The sequence below is a fragment of the Tachysurus vachellii genome, chromosome 7, assembly GCF_030014155.1.
Source record: "Tachysurus vachellii isolate PV-2020 chromosome 7, HZAU_Pvac_v1, whole genome shotgun sequence".
In the NCBI taxonomy this organism is placed as follows: Eukaryota; Metazoa; Chordata; class Actinopteri; order Siluriformes; family Bagridae; genus Tachysurus; species Tachysurus vachellii.
In genome coordinates, this window is record NC_083466.1 from 6,769,465 (window position 1) to 6,787,464 (window position 18,000).

General features: G+C 39.4%; 1 protein-coding gene across 1 annotated transcript in view; it reads left to right on the forward strand.

The window, feature by feature from the left end:
* pappa2 (pappalysin 2) overlaps positions 1 to 18,000 on the forward strand; it is a 53,082-nt gene that overhangs the window by 19,600 nt on the left and 15,482 nt on the right. Inside the window, exons 7-16 of the mRNA XM_060873412.1 lie at positions 2,979 to 3,161; positions 3,571 to 3,874; positions 5,330 to 5,458; positions 5,984 to 6,069; positions 7,682 to 7,875; positions 11,137 to 11,256; positions 11,358 to 11,499; positions 12,019 to 12,193; positions 13,363 to 13,525; positions 16,251 to 16,428. Coding sequence (XP_060729395.1) covers positions 2,979 to 3,161; positions 3,571 to 3,874; positions 5,330 to 5,458; positions 5,984 to 6,069; positions 7,682 to 7,875; positions 11,137 to 11,256; positions 11,358 to 11,499; positions 12,019 to 12,193; positions 13,363 to 13,525; positions 16,251 to 16,428 — 1,674 coding nt within the window. The remainder of the gene's footprint in view (positions 1 to 2,978; positions 3,162 to 3,570; positions 3,875 to 5,329; positions 5,459 to 5,983; positions 6,070 to 7,681; positions 7,876 to 11,136; positions 11,257 to 11,357; positions 11,500 to 12,018; positions 12,194 to 13,362; positions 13,526 to 16,250; positions 16,429 to 18,000) is intronic.

Sequence of the window (18,000 nt, forward strand, 5' to 3'; positions counted from 1 at the left end):
ATAAATTTCACACAATCTATTGTTTTGGCTTTATATTTAGACAGGTGATAACCATCTGCTGACTACTAACTGTGAGTTATTTTGCCAATCTCACCTCAGAAAAGACTTTTTAACTCAAATGACAGCAGTGTTTGTGTAAAATAAAATAATGCTTGGGAGAATGCTGCTGTAATAATTTACATACTTTAGTGTTATAAAGACAGTCCTCTGAGATTTGAAATGTTGGCACATTTCTGGCTAGATGTCATGTATTAGGCAGCATGTTCTATAAGATGTGATTTGTGATATTCAGATTAGGGTTAAGTGCAAGCAGAATGGCAGAAGAAGAAGTAATGCACAGTGAAAAAGTGTCCATTATCATAGTAATGTGTGTGTGTGTGTGTGTGTGTGTGTGTGTGTGTATGTGTATGTGTGTGTGTATGTGTGTGTGTATGTGTGTGTGTGTGTGTGTGTGTGTGTGTGTGTGTGTGTGTGTGTGTGTGTGTGTGTGTGTGTGGAAAGCCCTAAGACACAGCTGCAAAGAACAGGGAGATGGTTGAGGTTGCTAATAGAAGAAAAGATGATGTGTACACAGATCTTGCCACAGTACTTTTCCCGGAGGGGCATTTGTGTTGATACAGCATCTGATACAGCTATTAATTCTGACCTTGCTCTGTTTCTCTCACCAATTGAGTTTTTACGGTTTGCCTTGGCTGGCTCCATTTAACCTTACACACTCGAGGCCATGCTGGGCGCAAAGGAACACAGTTGGAAAGGGATCTGTCTACCTCTCCATAAGACTGTCTGTCTTATCAGCTGTCTATCTGTTTCTCAAGCTGTATATCTGTTCCAAATGTCTTCATTCTCTATTCAATTCTGTGCTGTTATTTATAGAGGAATGACAAATAAAAAGAAAACATCATAAAGCATATTAGAAATTATTTAAGCTACCACGTACCAGTAGAACATCTTCAGCGTACCTTGTCATGAATTCTCCAAGTCGGATATTCCTTCCGATAGTTCCTAATCTATGATTCGTTGAGTGGGGTAGAGATTTAATGACTTACATCATTTTCATACTCATCAAATCATGCAATGAGTCATTCCTGGAAAAGTCTGCTCCCATCAGGAGAGAAATGTTTCATCATAGCGTTACGATGATCAGTGAGATTAACTTTAAATTGATCTCCCCACTAAGAAGACAAATGAACCCAATCCATGGCAGCAAAATGGCACAAAAAAGCCACAGTTTTTTCTTTGAGAACTTCATTCATATTTATATCTGTATGTGCTTGTAGCATATTTTTATTTTTTTATTCTATGATTGCTCTTCATACCTTCTAGCTGGCTTGACAGCCGTTTCTCAACAATTTATTCCATTGTACGGGATTTTGTATCTTTATGGATGTCTTTCTCTTCTGCTATCTATCTGTCTGTCTTTTTCTTTAGTTCCTGTTCCATGTCTGTCTCTCCAGCTGTCTTTCTGCATATCCAGGTGTCTATCTCTATGTTTCTCCAGATGTTTGGACGCATCGCAAGTTGTGTGTCTCTCTGTTTCACCAGATGCCTGTCATTCTAACTGTCTGTTTCTAGCCTGTCTACCTGTCTTTCCACCTACCTGTCTGTTTCTTGTCTATCCATCTGTCTGTCTTGTTTTAGAGTTAACTTGAGTCTTACAGCACTGCTGGAAGTGTTCTGCTACATACTGGAATACCATTTAATCTGTTGGTTTAGAGACTAGGAAACTAGGAGTCTGTGTGTGTTTGTGTGTTTGTGTGTGTGTGTGTGTGTGTGTGTGTGTGTGTGTGTCCAGAATGACTGTTTATTCCTTTGGTAAAGTAATAACTCTTTTTACCTTCTTCTTTTTTCTCTCACACAGACATTAGAATTCACTTTAACAGATTATGTTAAATCTCTCACATAGACTTTCACATTACTGTAGCTCCCACTAATAAATTATTTTTCAGTATTTTGTCAATCCTAATTAAGTTGCCAATCCATTTTGCATGCCATGTTGTGCTTGTGCCAGGTTGTGCATTGAGGTCTGGAGAAGTGTGCTTCACATCAACTGCCAAGACTTTTTTTCCCCCAAAACTATTCCCACCCCTAATCTCCCCATCCCAACAGCACTCATCTTTCTTTTGGGCCCTTTATCTTTCATTTGCATCATATGTGTTCTGCCTCCATACCTAAATGTGCATTGACATGACAACTCCTCTCCCTTCTGACAGAACAGACAATTCCTGAATAAAATCTGTTTACATAATGATTCGCAGCCAAACCATGGCTCATATTAAAGGCTCTTAATAGGCATATATTAAAGGCAATATGAGCCTATTAAAATAGGCTCATATTAACGGCAACCGCAGCTGGGGTGGCATTTTATTTTTTGGGTCAGTGGTGGCTGAGCTGTGACACGCTCACGTCAAAGTGTTCTGGTCATCAATCGCATGAGTTCCATTATTGTGCAGTGGCATGTGGTCCATGTGAAGTGGTTACTGTGGGACAGCTTTAACTGAAGTGTAATTATTTAAAAGTTTAGTAATAGGCACTGAGAACTTCCTTTTTCAAGAATCATGTGTATGTGTTGGGGGCACGGTGGCTTAGTGGTTAGCACTTTCGCCTCACACCTCCAGGGTTGGGGGTTCGATTCCCGCCTCCAACTTGTGTGTGTGGAGTTTGCATGTTCCCCCGTGCCTCGGGGGTTTCCTCCGGGTACTCCGGTTTCCTCCCCCGGTCCAAAGACATGCATGGTAGGTTGATTGGCATCTCTGGAAAATTGTCCGTAGTGTGTGATTGTGCGATTGAATGAGTGTGTGTGTGCCCTGCGATGGGTTGGCACTCTGTCCAGGGTGTATCCTGCCTTGATGCCCAATGACGCCTGAGATAGGCACAGGCTCCCCGTGACCCGAGGTAGTTCGGATAAGCAGTAGAAAATGAATGAATGAATGAATGTGAATGTGAGAAACATATACCATGTCTAATTATCTGTGTGATAGGTGCTCCTGATGTGTATCAGCCGTGTGAACCTAGCATGCACTCTTGGAGCCCCGAGTTCAGCCTGTATGAAGCAAATATGAGTTCTCAGTGTCTTCAGACTGGAGGATGTGTTCTACAGTTGTACTTTCAGTATGCAGTAGTTCCAGACACATTAACTGCGTGGATCACCTACATCTCTTTCAGTAAGTTCTGACATATATATTTAAATATATTTTAAATGAAATATATTTTTATATTAAAATTTTACAGTATGTATACTTTTTGCGAATTTCTTTGACTTTTAGATTGACTTTTCACAAAAGCTGCTTAAAAATTTTGTTTTAAATAGGACTGTATTTGATTGCTTACTTTAATAGGGGACAATCAAATAAATCCAAGAATGCATACATTTACTTGAAATTAATGTCTGTAATATTTAACCTTTTTATAACGGGAGTCAGTATAAAACAGTATAAAACAGTATAAAACAGTATCTGCTGTAGTGGAATTCAGAATCCAAGCAATAATATTTTAAAATGAATCATTTATCATATACAAGACAGCTTCTTTGGAACATTTTTATATTTTCTTGGATCTTATTTTTGTAAATAGGCAAGCAGGCAATCTCTGATCTGGAGTTCATTCTGGAGACAGGTGAATCACTTTACACTGGCCCACAGAATGTTTTTTGCGATATTCCTCTGACTCTACGTGCCACTAGTAGCAAGAAAGTAAAGGCTATAAAGATCTCCACCTTTGATAAGAAGTTGGAGGTTGATGCTGTGCTGCTGACATCACGTCCCCAGAATCCTCTGTGCTCTGTCTGTCGTCCACTAATATACCAAGTGCTACGAGATCCACCCATACAGGAAGGCAGGGGCTCTGTCACACTCAAACAGTCTACATATACAGACAGGTAAGATGCTGACAACAACACACACACACACACACACACACACACACACACACACACTTTTGTTTTTTATGCAATTTTGTGTGATTCTTCATCCTAGGACTTTGGAATAGTGAGATTCCTATTTGGTTTCACGACTAAGACATATGACTTTTTGTGTCAGTAATGCTCTTGCCTTCGTGTTTTTTGGGCTGACTGAAGTCTTTTGGGAATGAAAACATATTTTTGGAACAATTAAACAACAATAGTCTATGTTCTATGTTTCTCTGGATCTGCTCCTGACAGGTTTTTAGCTGCTTTTTTTGAGTGTAAAGTTGTAATTAGGGTCCTGGTTTATTTTCCCTTAAGCACTTGCAATAGGCCAAAACAGACATTGATGGTGTGAAGCAAAGCCTGTTTCATCTCCAACAAATTTCCTTCCACTGGCCTTATAAATGCAAAAAGATGGAAAAATCAAAGGGAGTACATTTATGCTGACAGGGTTGAGGGGTAACTAAGAATCAGAGAGACAGAGAGGCAGAAAGTAAAAAGGATAAGAGAAATTCTGGAATCTAAACCAAATATGATCATTTTACCAGCAGATACTGTAAAAACAACACATGAGGCTGTTTGCTTCTGCTTCTCTCTCTCTCTCTCTCTCTCTCTCTCTCTCTCGCTCGCTCGATTGCTCTCAGCACTCAGAGCTCAAGTTTAGTCATTCATCTGTGTTAGTGTGTGATAACTGACCTGTCATTTATGTCTCAGGGGAGGTAGAGAGAAATAAAGAGGCTAGAGGAAGCGGCTGTACTGCCACCAAGAGGTCTACAATGAAAACAAAACATCAGCTACATCCATTTGATGAATTTTTAGATTAGCTCTTAAATACTCTTAAAACTTTCAAATTAAACCATACAACTTTAATTACAATACCTAATGGCAGTTGGGACCCTTTGGTTTAATGTTATTTATCATGGGTAAGTTATCTTGTTGTAAAAGAATGATTAGCCACTCAGTTTTGAAATAGTTCCTTCTAGGAACTTTCCGGATGTTATGAGTGACACAGAATACCCTGGTCACTGACAGATATTGCTCCATTTATCTCTCCAGCTCTAGAAGTAATGCATAATTAATAAGGGGGATTTGTTGAGGGGGAACAGGAGATCCAGGAAAGAAGCTTCCATTACTGTTGGCCGGAAAAGCAGCTGAAATCAAGCAGTCTATGTGTAAATAACCCATGAGATGTCAAAGACTAAAAAAAATTAACAAACTTTGATACCTTTGCCATCATAAAGTCAATGTTCACAAGGTTAGATCATTCACTGAAAAATGTTAAAACATTAAAATCTTTTATCTTGGGTGTTAACTGATATCTTTGAAATGTCTTTGTGTGTGTGTGTGTGTGTGTGTTTGTGTGTGTGTGCGCACGCATGTGCATGTATCTATGTGTATGCATGTCCGGTTGTGTTGAGACGCTCATAGCGATGTACAGAAAGGGATGCGGTATGAATACAGGATCCAGGTGGAGTCCGAGGGCTTGCGCAGCGAACTCTCTCCTTCTCTGATTTACACCCATGGAGACCCTTTCTGTGGAGATGGAAAAATACAAGGGTAGGTTGTTACTTAATGACACATTTATTATTTTGACAAATGTTCCATGCATGCATAAAATATGAGATGTAAATGCATTACATATAGCAATGCATATAGCTTGTATAATTTTTAAAACACTACCTTGGTTTGAGAGAAAAATCTAATAATGCTGTCCTCCGCTTACATAAAATGTGCCATCACTCAAGTGTCCGTTCTGTTTGAGTTATGATTGTTATGCAATATGTCTAATATTATTTCTGAAATTCAGTTCAGTGTTAACATTTAGACAGTGAATTGACATGAACAATTTATTCGTACATTCAACTGATATGTTTGGAATAAGCAAAAACATGCAAACACAAGTGTAGCTACAAAATATTTGTGAAAAAGTACTATATACTATTGTGATTTGTACTATATATTAGGAAAAGTGTAAACTACTATGAAGGAATTTTTTTTTTATCCTTTTAAAAATAAAAGAAAAGTGCATTTGCTTGCACGGCATTTCCAGCTAATCCTTGACCCCTCTCCCTTCTTGTTCAGGATGGAAGAATGTGATGATGGGAATCTCTTGGACAGAGATGGATGCTCCAAAAAATGCAGCATGGAGCTAGGCTTCAACTGTGTTGGTGAGTGACAGAGAGACAGTGGAGCATTAAAGTAAATGAAAATAATGATTACAAACTTCAATAAAATGTCAAACAGACACTGTGTTGAACATAACTTCAAAAAAGCAGTGTTGGTGATATTTCAGCCATTTTTTATTCTTTTTTTGCTTTGAATAAGTGTAAGCTGTTCTGTTTTTTTAGGAACAACCTAACCATTAGGCATTAAATCTTGTGGCAATAGTAAAACAGAGAGCATGACCACGAAGGCTTATTAATCTTGGGCATTAGGGCATGAATTTTGTTCATTCCAAAGAGAGATTTTCTTAAAACTAATAGATTTGATGAGACCACACATCTATTGTGTAACCATGTTAGCTTAGCGTTTAAGGCTATGGAGTTCACGTTCCAGGGCAATCAGCTGACTTGTATAGTATTCCACAACCTTTAGCTGTAGGCCGTCTTTACACTTACTAGCACTGCCAGGTGATTCTGTTTGTGTTTCAGTGTGATTGCAATATGTTGTTAGCAGTGACTATGTCTGATTTCATTGTGCTGTGTGACACACTGAATAATATCTATATAAACAAAAAAGGGCCATTCATTGCCGATCTGAAGGTTGCCAAGTCTTTCTTGTATAGCGAAGGAGTTCTCCAGTCTTCAGTCCTCCACTTTTAGAAGAATCCTCTATTTTTGTCACATATTCATTACAGCAAAGTGAAATTCTCTCTTCACATATCCCAGCTTTGGAGGTTAGGATACGAGTGCAGAGTCAGCCATGATGCAGCACCACTAAAGCAGAGATGGTTAAAGGCCTTGCTAAGGAGCACACCAGTGGCAGCTAAATGGTGCTGAGGCATCTCTGATCAATAACCCAGAGCCTTAACTAGTTGAGCTACAACTGCCCTGTTTATCAAAATGCCTGACTAAACAAAAGCTAGACCAAAAGATTAAAACTGAATTCAAAGTGACCAAGACAGTCAATAGGGAACTCTCTGTAGAAAACAGTGCTTAAACAATTCAAGCATATGATAGCACAGCATAGCATAGTTATCCAATGCTGCCAATAACTGAAAAAAATCAAAAAGTACAACAAATCACAAAAACAAATAAGAAAAGGAATGACTCTGTAATGACCGGAATGACTCTGTGACCCCTCTCCTCTCCAAAACATATAATCATTCAGTGTAGATAACACAGCCAGTGTTCATGCAATGGATGTGTTTTTAATTTGGTACTGGAGTCCATTCATCAATCACCTCATCTATGATTCACCATTCTCTTACCGGGCATGTAACTTATTTACATGTGCCAGCTATAAAGGAGTTTTGATCTTTAAGCATTCAAATTGCTTTTGTGAAACTTCTTTTTTTCTATGGTTGATCTTTGTGCCACCTCATACTTGTTAGAGTGCTTTAATGAAATTTTACTCTAATTTTGAACTTATGATCTCATATCCCTTTTTAACTTAATCGGTTTATTGAACTGGCATGAAAATTGCTACATGTACAGGATCCCCACACCTTATCCCTTACCTTACACCCTACACCTTATCCCTCTGCTGAGCAGTGAGAAGCAAATTTGTTTTTGGCATTGAGACCGGTGTTAATTGGCTTGTGCTCTCTCACTCTCTCAGGTCAGCCAAGTCATTGCTACTTTTATGATGGTGATGGTGTATGTGAGGAATTTGAGAGGGGTTACAGTGTTCAAGATTGTGGCTTCTTTACCCCAAATGGCTTCATTGACCAATGGGCATCCAGTGCAACAGCTTCCCATCAGGACTGGCGGTGCCCTGCACTGTCTGCAACAGGAGAGCCTAATTTTAATCTGGTAATGTACAATGCTAAGCACAACACTTTACAATTTTGTTAAAATTGTATGGAAGCATTTCACAGTCCTGCTCTACATTGTAATGAAGATTCAGGAGGTGGCAGGTTGAAATCCATTTGTGGATTTTAATGAGAAGAACACAGAGTAAGATCCAAAACAGAGAACAATAGCATGGTCAAAGGACAGGCAGTTGGTCAAAAAAACAGTATAATAGTCAGCAAGGCAAACAATCCAAAATGATAGTCCAAACATGAAAACCAGGAAGTACAGAAACAATGGTCATAGACAGGCAAATAGAACAAGGCAATAGCACAGTTATATAGTAATAAATTAACAATACTTTGCGTGGAGTCTACGCAGGGATGCGATATTTAAATCCTAAAACCAGGAAGTCAACATGGAACACGAAAGTGTTCAAAATATGGGCAATGGCTTCCTCTGGTGGCCAGGGGTGGAAATCGCTTCCTTGTGTTATAAATTTTCTATGGGGCAGGTTGCTGGGTGACAGGGGTGGGTTCGGTGGAATTCTTCAATTAAAGTAGGGTCTAATACATCGTTGGCTGGGACCCAAGTGGCTGTTACCCCAGCACACACTGGAATGGGCTGAGACCTGTCAATGTGTGACAGGAACTCACTCCATCTGTGCTGTTCTCTGTTGCGGTACGTCCTCAAGTAATGAGCACCTTGGCTGTTTCCATGGAGGTGTAAAGGCTTTTCAGGGACATGAGCTTGCAAGCCTTATAAAAGTGGTCTACTGTGGTTCCAGCAGGCCAGTTTGCAGTTGGCTTGGTGTTTACACTTGGGCGCAAACTGAGCAGGTTTGAACATAATCTTCAAGGCATTTTGGACAAGTGCTGTCACCTGTTGGATGCCCGGGTTCCCTGAACTGCTGGCTGTGTGCGCCCACTGGATAATTCTGGGTCTCAAGGAGGTGGGGGCATACTGCTTGGAGGAGGGCATTTGGGCAGGATGGGCTCAGTCTCTTGTGCCTGCCATATTTCCTTTATTAGTTCCCATCAAATGTGGGCAACGATGATGGATGGTGGGAGAATGGATTTGGGATCGGGTGTTCCCAGATTGTGTAATGGTTTTTGGTTTTGATAGTCCGTGATTAATTCAAAAAGGTGCCAGGCCCCCTCCAACCAGTGTCTGCATTCTTCCAGCACATCCTTGATGGTCAGGGCTTCTCTGTTCCACACGTCAAAGATGCACTTAGCTGGCATCAGTCTCCAGGAGACGTGCTGCAGCTCCTTAATAAAGGAAGGGGTGGGCCATTCTATGACTGACTGTACCTTGATTTCCACCACTTGTCCGCTGATGACATGACCAAGGAAGGTGATAGCGTCGCTAAGAAATTCGCACTTTTCCTCCTTTATCAATAGTTTGGGGTAAGTAGATAAGTGAGTGCATTGTGTAGCTTGGTCATGTGGTCATTGAAGATTTTGTTCACGAACATCTGGAACACTGCTGGCATGTTAGTCAGGCCATACAGTACTTCCAGGTATTCTTTGTGCCCCCTGGTGTTGTGGAAGTCCGTTTTCCATTCATCCCCCTCCTTGTTTCGAATAAGATTGTATTCACTTGGGAGGTCAAGCTTGTTAAAATAGCATGCTTTCCAGAGTCGCTCCAGCGCTGTGTGGTACTAGTGGTTGTGAGTACGGGTATCTCACCATAATGGCATTCATGCACCGGGATGAAAGGGCCGGTGAGGGGGTAATTGCTTGGCTCTCTCTTTGTTGAAAGCCTTCTTTGTCTTCATATTCGCGTGGAATTTGTATGGTTTCTTGAGCTCCATGACTTTCCATGGACATAGAACAGCATGGAAGGTTTTTCCATAAACAGTTCATGAGATAATAAGGGAACCAGTTAGTTCCTTCTGTGGCCAGGATATTTAAGGTGCATGGGTTTCCAGCCATCAGAGCACGATCAGTGTGATGTCCTCAATGTGAAATAGTCCAATTTGTAGACAGACCAATAGTTTGCTGTCCATGGAGGTGACATGGTGAGAGAGGGAGGTGGAGATCCTCAACCGGTTGCTTTAAGATCACATTGGCAGCAGAGCCTGAGTCTATTAGGGCTGAGAGAGGGTAGGATTAGTTAGCATAACTTAGTTGTGCAGGTAGTATGTAGTGCAGTAGGCTTCTCTGGGCAGGAATTGCATCAGTGACTTGCCTTGCCTCAATAAAAGCACAGTTGGAGCTGGAGAAATCACTGCTGCTCTTCCGTTGACACTTGGGGTGGACAAACCCCTGTGCATAAAGCTGTAGCGGGCAAGAGTGATGCTGTGGCCTGATCAGGTTGTCTAAAGGGATGGCTGTGGTTACATATTTTACCCTTGCATTCCATTTCTGCCTAAAGTGCAGGGTTCAGGCCCTAGGGGAAGTCAGCTTGAAGAGTGGAATTGTTTCAGCCGCTCTGGCTGGCTAAGGTGTGGAACTTCATAGCACATTTAGTAGCTATATAGGAGCCTTGGCAAAAGCTGGGTGGAGATATCGCTCCCCGGCTTGGCATTTGAAGACTTCTCTAATCTGGTCTGAAAAACAACTGTAGGAACTACGAACCTGCTGGGCGGCATCCCAGACAAGTTCACTCAAAACTCAAAAGTTCACTCAAAAATATTCTCTAAAAATATTTTAGAAAAATACACTGCATAAGACTGTTCTGAATCACTTAAACCACTAACTGTGGTACACACTGCACAATTTTAGTCTGTTTATTTATACGGAAATATTTACTTCAATTGTTTAATTGAACCAGATTAACACAATTTGGAGATATTTTGCTTCAGGGGCTACATAAGGCTATGACAAAAATAAATGAAATGTATTGTGCCCATTGTTTCTAACATGTTTTGCTACTCTAATGAACAAATTATATAAGATATGAAATAGTGGTTTATACACTCCATGTCACAGGTTCCTAGCTGTACTGGCGAACATACTGGCCAACAAATTTGAACATTTTCCCAACTTTCCCAGCATGCCTTATGTAACAAATCAGCTAATAATTTAAGGATATAAAGCTAATAATTTAAGGAAATTTAAGTTCTTGTTAAGAACAAAATTAATAAATAAAAATAAAAACAATAAAATGTGCAGGAAAAGGTTATTCCCTTTAAATTGAGTGTCCTTTCAATCAAATGTGTATCTAATGGGGCATTTGGCATATATGTATGTATGTAGGTATATATGTGTGTGTGTGTGTGTGTGTGTGTGTGTGTGTGTGTGTGTGTTTGTGTGTATCTATATATTTTTTTTCTAGATGTGCAGGTCTCAGTATGTGGAAATGAATGACGCACTAATGCAGGACGCATGGGTCCCCTGCACAGCCTTGTCTCACTCCAGCAGTCACTCTGTCCAGCATCTGCCTGTGTGGCTCAGGGTATGCACTGCCAGTGAAGGAAAAATTAGAAGACTGAGAAAACACACAAAGATTAAACAAGCTAATGGCAGGCTCTTCTCATCTTGTGGTGTTTTTGTCAGGTGGAATTTGAGCGGCCCGGAGTGGCAGCCTCAGTTCTCATTTATCTGGCCTATGATGGAGAAAAGCAAAACCCTGGTGAACAGTGCAAGAAAACAGTGTCCATCCAACTCTGTGACACGAGTAACAAAAACCACACACTAGGTACATTTTACAGACCATCCAGTCACATAAAATAAGCATGGGAAAGATCTTTTATCATTATAAATAATAGCAATATAAAACATATTAAGAAGCTTGATGAGCTTTCTGATAGTTAATGTGAGTGCAAATAAGAAAACAAGACATAACTGTTACATGGTTATAAATAAAAAGAAACTAAGAATGTCTATCTAAAAACAGACATCTTTCTTTAAGAGTTTAGTTATTTTGAGTCTTTAAAGTTTAAGTATTTTGTTTATTTTGATTTCTTTATTTTTGCACAAACTTGTGGTGTCTGTTCCAGCTTAATTGTACACTGTCAAAAGCAAAACGTGTACGAACCACTAATAATAATGATAATATAATCATTAAGTCACACAAGCATGCCTCAAGTTCTGAATGTTAAATATTATTACTAATTGTGAAATTTCCCCATTGTGGGACGAATAAAGGTATATCTTATCTTAATTAAAGGTGTGTGTGTGTGTGTGTGTGTGTGTGTATTGGTGGGTGGGTTTGCAGGTACCTATGAGCTGTCATGCCTGCGTAACCCCTTGGTGGTGAACGTGACCCACAACCTGAGCATGCCCTTCTTCCAGACATCTGCTTTGTTGCTGAACTTCTCTACTGTTCATGTGGCTGTGCTAGGGGTAGCATTGCGTACATCCTGCCATTTCACTTCCTATGCCCTGACTGGGTGCGCTGAGGGTGGGCTCTTCCACGTCTTCACACATACTCACATATAATTCATTTGAGACCCGAAAAAGTCTTTATTTAATTGTTTATACACAGTCATGCTCACAATGGTACTCCTTTTTAATTTGATTGCTTAAGTAGTAAAAACTAAAATATGCATCTACAAAAAAGAGAACTAAAGCACACAATGGTTGGTGGTCATTGAATAGTATTTGACATTTTCTATTCTAATTAAGCAGGAGCCATACCTGATAACCTCTGTTTAATCAGATGATATTGGCTTTCAGTAGACTCAGGTTTGGCTTCTGCTTAATAGGAAATAAAACTTTCACCCACATTGGCCCTTTGAAAAGTGAAAGTGAAAGTGACGTGATGTGACATAAGGCTAAGTATGGACCCATACTCAGAATTTGTTCTCTGCATTTAACCCATCAAAAGTGCACACACACACAGCAGTGAACACACACCCGGAGCAGTGGGCAGCCATTTATGCTATGGTGCCCGGGGAGCAGTTGGGGCGTTCGGTGCCTTGCTCAAGGGCACCCCAGTCATGTCCGGCCCGAGACTCGAACCCACAACCTTAGGGTTAGGAGTCAAACTCTCTTCCCCTTACAAGATTTGACAGAGCGACTTTCATTATCTTATTTTTGTACAACTGAGCAATTGAGGGTTAAGGGCCTTGTTCAGGGCCTTGTTAAGGGCCTTGTTCATACATAGTTGCTGAACATCCCATTCAAAACCCCAGATATTAATATGGACTTGGTCCCCAATTGCTGCTATAACAGCTTCAACTTTTTTTGCCTATTCAGCCGTAATTGCACTAGTAATGCACTGATTATAGACAAGAAGACCAATTTGTGGTTCTGTGTTTTTGAACCCTTACAGCTTTGACATTTGACCTCCAGTAGTTCAGAAGGAAAGTGCCCTGGCAATCCAGAAGTAAAGGAAGTACCATTGTACCATGCACATGTTAAATTTCCTGTCATGTTATTTTTGAAATTAAGTATCATATTGGTTAGAGCTTATAAATGACTTGTTAAGTAACTGGTAAATTGAATGAGATTTGGATAATAAGAATATGGCCTTCCTTGGACCTGGCATTTTCCCAAACACAAATCTAGGGACATGAACAGAACTGAAATATAAAATCATTTTATGTCTGTTTATTAGGTGTGTGCGCATGCCATGCACTGCGGACTCCTGCAGTGCTGTGAAAGTAGAGCATGCTTCAGTCAGCTGTACCCCCATTCTGGACCCCAAACACTGCTCCATTACTTGCCACAGAGGGTACACACTGCACAAGCTCAGTAGCCAGGGCTTTCGTCCTCAACAGGTACAGAGATGGCTTTGTAATTATAATAATATATATTTCTTTTCAAATGTATTACTTTTTATGCAGGTAAGATAAAATACATTTTTAAAAACTGTATACATGGGAATGTCAAAAATAATTAAAAAAAACATACTGATAATAAATATGATACACTTGGAAATTCAAATGAAGTTGGATATTATGCTTGATAAGTGTGGTGGGTGATGCACTTGTTCATAGGTTTAGTGTTGATGCTAAAACAGAAAGAAGCCACAGCTTTTTTTTATGTTTTACACAGTTAAGTGTATTTGTTGTTTAACCCCCCCCCCCCCCCCTCCATTATTGTTACATTACATGTTAAGCTATTGTTAAACCCACAGTTAAATATGCCAGAAGTGGTGGCTCAGTCATTAACACTATGGACTATTGTACAGAAGGCTTTGAGTTTCATTTTCAGCATCAGCAAACTCCCATGGTGCCATTAGTCCTTGAACAAGTCCCATGACCTTTAACAACTGCTCAGTTGTATCATTTAGTTTCTAATAGAGTCAACAGTGTACTTTTATTGCCTGGGATTTGGGCATCTGATAAATGCTATAGTAATAAATCTTTCAATTTAACTGCTATGTGTCTATTCTCAAGCATGTGGAAGTGAGCTCCAGTTGGCTTAAAATTGATTCTGCTTTGCAAAGACAGGTTGCGTTTGGTAAATGTTGTGATTGCGCAAACATGCTTGAACCCTGATACACTTTCTTCCTAAAATGCTATTCAGTGTTTACTGTGGCTCCCTTCCGAGCTGCACTAAAAGTTGCATCAGTTGTTGTAGTTTGTAACTTTGTAGATGGCAACAGATGAATTTCTTTACCATATTTATCAGACTGAATGTTATGCAATGCAATGTACATACTTCTGAGTTCAAGACTTCATACTTTCTGAAACTGTGTTTCCCAGTTCTCAGTACAGTCTGAATGCCTTCAATTAAATTCAATTTATATAAGGATTTTTACAATAGACATTGTTACAAAACATCTTTACAGAAATCCAGATATTCAATATATATTCAAGCATGTTATGTTTTTGTTACATATTAGTTTTAACTTGACATCTGTGGTGTCCAAGAATAGAGAGAACACAGATAGCATCGCCTCTTGCCTTAGCACATGAACCTGTCAGATCTATTTATGATTTATCTTTACCTTTAATTAAAATACAGTGCTGTGCAAAAGTTTTAGGCAGGTGTTAAAAAATTCTGTAAACGAAGAATGCTTTCAAAAATGGAAGTGTTAAACATGCAAAATGCAGTGAATGAACAAAAGAGAAATCTAAATCAAATCAATATTTGGTGTGACCTCCCTTTTGCATTTTGTAAATTGACAGAAATAAACACTCATTATTTATATTTCTGAAAGCATTCTTTGTTTACAGCATTTTTTCACACCTGCCTAAAACTTTTGCACAGTACTGTATATTTGTTTATCCTCCTGGACATCCTGACAACAAGGCATTATAATTGTCCAACTTAGAGGTAACTTAAACTTAAAGTACTTTACCTAGATTTTTTTTATGCTAGTGCTATTTTCTATATGCACTTCAAATAAGAGACAGGAGTCACACCAAGGTCTTCCTGCTGAACATGACATAACTGAAAGTTCAGCCAGAGTTACTATGTAATCAGAAAGCTTACTTTTAGCTGCCTGTAGTCCTAATAAAAATATATCTATTATATCTAAGAATTAAGTGGGAGGAAGTTACTCAGCATCCATTGTATAATGCCCTTTACACTTCAGCTTAAAAGTATGTCTGCCTTTTGGCTTTGATGAAACTTAGCTCTGAGTCATCGGCATAGCTTATGAAGAATATATAAAGAGCAGTGAGTCTAGTTTAAGGCCCTATCGAAGACCAAACTTTACTTTGGTATGCATAGTGAAGACACTGTTTATATCTACAAACAGATATCCATTTGAAAAGAAAGTTGGTCACCAGTGGGCCAGCAGTAGGTTATTTGCCACTTTAACCAGCACTGTTTCAGTACAACCTACTGCCAAATCACACTACTGACCACTTCTTTTTGCTATAAGTGTAGCATCTTAGCAACTTCCTGCAGGTTTTTATAGAGATAGGTCATCCTCTTTAATTAATTAGCATTTACAGCAGATATATTAAGCTATATTTCTATGTGTAAGGCATAAGTCATATATAAAAAATTTTTAACTACGTGCGTGTATTTATGGGGACTTATTTCTGGTTAAGCATTTCTTTTTTCAAAGTTTAAATTTTTAACTTTTTTGTTAGAACTGACATAAAAACTAAATTGTTAACTGTTAAAACTAATAGTAAATAAAGTGTTGAACATACAGTATGAATCTGATGAATTGGTGTCTAATATATAACATATTGCTTGGCTGTTTTTTCTAGATACTTGTTACAAGCAGCATTATATATCTGTCAGATAATATTTTTATCGACTATCCATATTACCTTATGAATGTATGTACATTATAAGACTCAGTAATCCCTTAGGTCCTATTGGTCTGCTAAACTATTACTTTATTGTTACTTATTAAGTAATTTAGTAGTGTTTGTTTGTAGTTAATAGTAGTGACTTACCTATTAATATAGTACTTCTCTAGACAGAGTGGTATACTTAGAGGATGGTGAGGCAAAAAAAATTGTAAGCTTACAGTAAGCTTAAAGCAATCATTTACATTATCCTCTATCTTTGTCTGTGACTCCATTTGGTTCCCAGAGAGCTGTAGAGCTGAACTGTGTCAGTGGTGTTTGGGACCGTGTGGTGAGCTGTGAGCCAGTGGACTGCGGTCTGCCTGATAACTTGCATGTCTATTTTGCCTCCTTCACCTGCCCTTGGGGCACTACTTTTGGCAAGCAGTGCACCTTCTCCTGCAACTCACCCTCCACATTGCAAGGTAATACCCTAAGTGTATTGATGTTATCATTATTGCTGTGTTTGGGCATATATATAAATCCTTTACATATCCTTTATGAATCGACAACATATTTTATGTATCCTTGAAGTCTGTTTCATTCAGCTGGGGATTTAGGGGTGTGTATATATGCTTGGCAGCTACCTCAGGTCCTCTCCAGGAGGCCCCATGCTTCTCTGCTGTGTAAACAGGAAAGCAGGGCAGCACTTAAGGAGCAAGGAAACAGCTCAAGAATAAGATCATGTTTTAAGTTTGCTAGAGAATCCCATGGAAAGGAGTCATATCCTCCCTTACTATTCAGTCTAGGGTGGTAAAATGGTTAGATGAACTTTCCCTGTGCTTTGCAAATGGCATTCTTATAGATTGGCACAGTTTTCTTTGTCAGATTACAGTTTCTGGTACCTTGGTTTCCAGGGTAGCCTTGTATCACTAAATAACTATGCTTATTGATTTTGATGACTTTGTCTTTTTTGCAGAAACCTTGGACAGGGTTAAGTTTGCTGAAGTATATCAATATTTTATTTTACAGTATGTGAAGTAATTTTAGGGGGCACGGTGGCTTAGTGGTTATCACGTTGGCCTTACACCTCCAGGGTTGGGGGTTTGATTCCCGCCTCCGCCTTGTGTGTGTGGAGTTTGCATGTTCTCCCCGTGCCTCAGGGGTTTCCTCCGGGTACTCCGGTTTCCTCCCCCGGTCCAAAGACATGCATGGTAGGTTGATTGGCATCTCTGGAAAATTGTCCGTAGTGTGTGATTGCGTGAGTGAATGAGAGTGTGTGTGTGCCCTGCGATGGGTTGGCACTCCGTCCAGGGTGTATCCTGCCTTGATGCCCGATGACGCCTGAGATAGGCACAGGCTACCCGTGACCCGAGGTAGTTCGGATAAGCGGTAGAAAATGAGTGAGAGAGAGTGAGAGAGCATTTTATAATAACATGCTGAGTAGCTAGCATTGCAAGCATTGTATTTTAAGGCTAATAAAAGAATCCCAATAAAAATAATATTTTGAAAACAGTGTTCCTAAATTTTGAATTTTTTAGGTGAGAAAAGAACTTAAACTAAAAACTATGCTCAGGTTTTATATTCATTATACAGTGAATAATTTCACCTTGATGTTATAGACATGAAGCTAAATTTGCATATAATCTGTTATCCAGTTGAGGATGGTTTGCTTTTTGTGTTCTGGGTGTTTCCTTGCAACTGTCACTCTGGCTTGCTCATTAAGGGTTCAAGTGTGACAAAGAGGTACACAAGTTGATAGTAAAGCAAACATGTCACATTATGGAGGTGCGCAAGTGTTCCACAAGTTGGATGTTGGAAACAATCCTTTGAGATTCTGGTCCATGTTAACATGATTGTGCTATGTGAATCCTAATCATTATCCCTTTTGTGCACTTACATGCTCCCTATCAACCACATCCCAATGGTGCTGTATTGGATTTAGATCCTGTGACTGGGAAGGCCACTAATTAACACTGAACTCATTGTCATGTTCATGAAATCAGTTTGAGACAACTTTTGGTTCATTTCATGGTGGAAGTAGCCATTAGAAGATG